Source organism: Chenopodium album, chromosome 18 (genome assembly GCF_948465745.1).
Source record: "Chenopodium album chromosome 18, dcCheAlbu1.1, whole genome shotgun sequence".
Taxonomy (NCBI): Eukaryota; Viridiplantae; Streptophyta; class Magnoliopsida; order Caryophyllales; family Amaranthaceae; genus Chenopodium; species Chenopodium album.
In genome coordinates this window covers 416,767-422,325 of record NC_137851.1, presented here as the reverse complement: position 1 = coordinate 422,325, position 5,559 = coordinate 416,767, and the positions used below count along the sequence as shown (strand labels likewise).

Sequence of the window (5,559 nt, the reverse complement as noted above, 5' to 3'; positions counted from 1 at the left end):
AAGGAGCTCCAAAGATTGGTCATTACCTTAAAAGTACTTGGTTATTGAAATTTCTTTAATTGGAAGACAAGATCTTCATCTATGAATAGACATGTAACGAGTATAATTCATGACATAGACAACCTCTTAAATTAGATTTGAGTTAAATTAATTTATTTAAATTTAATCTTGTATGTCCTTTTTCTTTTAGTGGGAGATCCAAGGTGGTAGGCAAAAAATATAGCCAATTACAAATGAAATACCGAAAATACCCATGAAGAAACTTTCTAAAATAAGAAATTGGATTAATTAGTGCTCAATGCACTTCTTTATTATACAAATATATCATATATTGTCTTATAAAGAAAAAAAAAAAGTACTTAAGAAGAAGTACACTATACATAATATGCTTCCTTTGACCTCTAATAACTAGGTAACTTAGCTTAACTCAAAAGATAAACTTATAAAAAGGGAAATATTGTGACATATATCATGTCAATTGATATAATTGGGTTAAAATTAGCACAATAAGGTAATTACGGAACTAACTAAACTAGATAATTTTGAGTAAAATTGTGGCCAAAGGGATATACGTAGTATAATGAAATAAATAAAAAGGACCGGTTGGCTACGATGTTTTTCCCCAACTCAGGACCAAAAGTACCGTCCAACCAAAGTAATTGGCTACTAACTAAAGCCAATTGAGTGATCAATTAAGTGAACTCTCCCAACTTAGCATGGTAATCAAAGTCACCCAGCTAAGTTAATTAAATTGTGATCTCAAATGAGCCATAGTCAAGCAACTCTTCAATCATTTGCTCAATATGATCCTCTTCTAATTGGGTACATTGTAGTTGCGGTTCAAGTTGGACATTCTCGACCTTCATTGCCCAATTGGGTTCGGGACTAGGTAATACTTGTCCTATTGTTGAGCCGTACTCGGGAGACCAAGGGCCCGTCTCCCCAAATTTAGGGCCCGAGCCCGAGAATTGCGGGCTGGGTACCCTTTGTTGGGCCTGCATTGCTGAGTTTTTAGTCACTTGCAAAGAGGCCATATAGCAACGGTGAAGCTTGGCAGTTAGAGTAGCTGACAGTAATTTTGATGATGAAGTTTGAGGAGCATTCGGGTTGTAAGGGAAATTGGTCCGGGCCCTTGGCCCACACATTAGTCGGGCCGCTTCATCGTAGGCCCGAGCTGCATCTTCTGCCGTTTCAAATGTACCCAACCAAATACGCGTTTTTCTGCGTTCAAAAATACGAAACGTTTCCTTAGCAAAAAAATCAATTCATTTTTTAATTGTACTAGTAGCACATAAATAATGTTGACGGAATTCAATATCATGTGGTGTCATCGATTTTAACCAACTGAGGTAGATGACATTTACGACAATAATGTGACTAAGTTAAATACGAAGTACGTAGAAAAGATCAAAACTTACAAAATGGGGTGACGAATTTCAGAGACCCAAGAGCCCCAATGCCTTTGACGAACACCGCGATACCGCTGTTGTGGTCTTGCCATTGTTGATAAAAGGAAAACGTTTCGTGTATAATATGTGATCAGGTTGCAAAACAAGTGTTTGTAAAAATGTCCAAGAGAAAAAATGTTTCAAGTGAAGAAGAGAAGGAGGGGGATTACCGGGGGTATTGAAGGGGTTTATGTAGTTGTGGTATTTTTAACAAAGACAAATAGAAATGAAATAAAAAAATTAAATAATAATAAATGGGGCCCACTTTTATTTTCTTTGCCCACTACTGGCAAGCAACATTAACAGGTCCCACATAAAAAAAATTAAGAAAGGGTCCCACTTAAATATTATAGGTTTATGTCAATTATAGTATTATTTGTAAATTACTTTTGTAAATCTATATTACATTACGGAGTAGTAGTTACCAACTGGCTTAGGTTGAGTAATATGATTAATAGGATAGTCAATATTTCAAAGAAGTGTCCCAACTGAAGCCAGATCACATGGGTTATCATAATCTTACAATACTATTCTAGCTAGTGTATATTCTAATAAAGTCTTAATGAAACTATAATTTCTTTATTAGATATAAGAATTCCTTATTATAGGACCTTTTAAGCCAGGCCAGGTGAAAACATCATGCTAGCTTCTCCTTATGCACTTTGATGTAGTTATAATTCTTTGTTATGTGGCATGAGTTTAATTTTTTATATAGATATATATAAGGTGTTTCTTTATTTATGTTCGTTATTATTAACTTATATGAAATTATTAATTGTCATATGAACTTACCAACTACTCAAAATCTAATGCATAAAAAAATTTATATCGTTGCAAAATACATAATTGATGCCGATATTGGTAAAAAAAATTATAATTAGTCCTGAAATAAGCCAAGGTGTGAAGAACAAAGATTCAGTCAATTCTTTTTCAACTTCTATTAACTTATTATTTGCAACTCCTTTTCATCCGAAGGTGTATAGTGCTAAGCAACTCCATCCTATTACAATGCTCGATTAAATAATGGTGATTTGATGGAGGGGAAATAATATCTAAAATCTTCAACACTATCATAACCAACAACTTTAAAAATCATTAGTACCCTATATATTGCATCAATAGCCTATAAAAGAAAGTTAAGTTACTAGTTGCGCTCATGTTAATTGAAGTTGAATTTTTAAGGTACAATTGAAAGTGAAATCTTGTTGAAAATGTAATTAATTAAAAGCAATCTTTGAGACCACCTTCTTATGAGACAAAGAGGACAATGATTCTCAAAGCATCATAATTACCCTTTGTTAACAAAATCATTTGCTCATACCTTATTTACTGTTTTTGAATTGATCCCATTACACTAACAACCTTTTTGTTAACAAGAGGTTTACAGCTGGTAAAAAATCTACCAAAATCACGATCATAGTCTAATATTAATTTCATATAACTATATTAGTATACTACTATTTTCTATTAATATTTTTTTCCTACCTCATTGTTTGGGAATATTTAACATTATATTTTTAATATAAGAAAAACATGTAAATATATACAGGGTCAAGTAGGCCACGATATATGTAGTGGTCCATTTTTATTCAATTATACTACAAATTATTATAAAATATGGTTAATGTTTTTCTGTGCTTTGATCATTTTGTGGGGTACAAAATTATTAAAATTTTAATTCTAATGTAGCATACAATTTGTGATACCCATTACCCGAAACAGAAAACATAATATTTGGAAACTTTTTACTCGGGTTGGCAAACTTGGAAGTTAAAAATAAATAATCAAGTGGGACAAAGACACTTGCTTTTTAACATTAATTAAATTTAATTGTCCTAATCCAAAATCTAAATACTATAAGTGTGTTTTAATCGATATGGGATAGTGGTAGATTTTGAATCAACGTAAATAATGATATGGAAATGTTTGCAAATGATATGCAAAGTTGAATTTAATTAATTCATTATGTGGGCGAAAAAATGCTAGCAGGTCTATGTAAAATAACTTGTGTATATGTCGAATAAATATCGAGTTTTCAATAAACCCTTAGTCTAGAGATACAAAACTAAAAGATGTACTTGTTAAGATCGAATCTGATCTTGTCATTATTGTTAGTAACTTGAAAAAATTCGTTCCCTCGCCTTTTTTTTCCAAGCTAGGTGGGTGTGTTGATACCCTTAGCTTGATGGGGATGTTGTTGTATTGTTAGAGCTGTCAGTTTCTGACCCGAACCGTTAAACCCGACTGTTTCGAACCGATCCGAAAAGGAACTGAACTGTTTAAAACCCGTTTTTTGGAAACCGAAAACTGACCCGACCCAATTTTTTCCAAACCGAAACTGAACTAAACCGAATTTGTGCAAACCGTTACTAACCCGACCCGTTATCAAGCCAAACCGTTACAACCCGAAACTGAAAGCAACCCAAACCGATTACGTTTAAACCCGATAGTAACCCGACCCGTTTTAAACCGAAAACCATTAAAACCCGATAAAAATCCGATAAACCTAAATCGTTCCAACCCGTAACCCGTTGTGACCGAACCGGTTATAATCCGTAACCCGTTGTGACCGAACCGTTTACGACCCGTAGCCCGTTATGACCAAACCGTTTAAAACCCGTAACCCGTAATGACTGAGTCATTTACAACCTGTTACCCAATATGTTTATGATCTAATCTGTTTCAACCCACTACTTGATAAACCCAACTTATTTATGACTTGACTTGATTATAACATGACTCGTTCCTACCCATTATCTGACTAATTCGACTCAATAATCATCCGACTCAATTTTAACCCGATATGATTTTGATTAGAAACCCGTTTCAAATTAGGTAAACTCGTTTTCAAACCAACCAAGTTCAATCTAAACCGATTATAACCGAAACAATAATGGTTGGACCCGATTTCACCCGATCTATTTTGAACCGAAACCCATTTTTGAACCGACCCAGTTAAACCCAAACTGATTATGACCCGAACCAATTACGACCCGTCCTGATTAAGACCCGAACTGTTTTTAACCGAAACCCACATTAAATGGGCTAAATCCGTTTTCAAACCGACCCAGTTCAACCCAAATTGATTATGACCCGAACCGACTAGAACCCGATTCGATAAGGACCCGATCCGAATAGAAACTGCAATTAAAAAAACCAAACCGAACTGACCCGATAGTTTTCAAAACCGACCCAAACCGACCCGCTTATTATTTCAATCCGTTATAAACCGACCCGTTATAACCCGAAACTGATAAACCCAACCCAAACCCGAACTGTTTAACCGAATTGACACCCCTATGTATTGTGGTAAGTGTAACAAAGTGTTGATATTTGTAGTTTGCATGGTGAGGAAGACCATGCCCTTAAATCTAGCTGCCACTGTTCACCCACGTGGTAGAGTGTGCCCCCATGCTATTCTCCATTGCTCATATAGTTATATGTCCCATACGTAAAACTATTTTAGATTGCATTTTTGACATCTCATATTCTCATATAAGCTGATTTTTGTTTCTTCAACAAAGAATTACTAGCTCCAATTTTAGATAGTTGGCCATGCATTTTTTCTTTTGATCACATTTATTCAACCAAGATGGTTGACTGTTGATCACAAAATTTAGAATTAGGCTAACTAGAGCTCAGCAAGTTAGTACGATTTATAAATACATGAAGGCAGACTGTAAATATGTACTACCTCCGTTAACTTTTAGTTACAACTTTGGAATATTTTTTATCTCACAACTAATACCACGAGTTGCAACTAAAAGTTAACGGAGGTTGAGCAATATTGTACATAATTGTTTTTCGATTTGTAATAAGTTGTATATGAATTCGATTCAAGGTTTTCTATAGATATTGCACTGCATATATATTCGCATCCGAAGCAAAATGATCGGACATAGACATAGGTGATAGGTCCACACATACATGTTTCAACTGTTGTGAAGCAAAAGGATGGTCCAAAACTACCAAGTAGTTCCTGTGGCAAGGAAATCCAGAGTTCTGATGTATGTCGTTGCAGATATGTAAGCATCATATGCTGTTGTTTTTAAATAAAATTAAAATTGTAAACTGACCACTATGCTTCCTTAGCATACGACGATATATCCAA

General features: G+C 34.5%; 1 protein-coding gene across 1 annotated transcript; it reads right to left on the bottom strand.

The window, feature by feature from the left end:
• Positions 1 to 263: 263 nt before the first annotated feature.
• LOC145592549 (ethylene-responsive transcription factor ERF003-like) lies at positions 264 to 1,575 on the bottom strand. Its single transcript, XM_081649049.1, has 2 exons — positions 1,419 to 1,575; positions 264 to 1,221 (listed from the first exon to the last, which is right to left on the bottom strand). The coding sequence occupies exons 1-2, from the start codon at positions 1,499 to 1,501 to the stop codon at positions 747 to 749; spliced, it is 558 nt and encodes a 185-aa protein (XP_081505175.1). The 5' UTR covers positions 1,502 to 1,575; the 3' UTR covers positions 264 to 746.
• Positions 1,576 to 5,559: the final 3,984 nt, after the last annotated feature.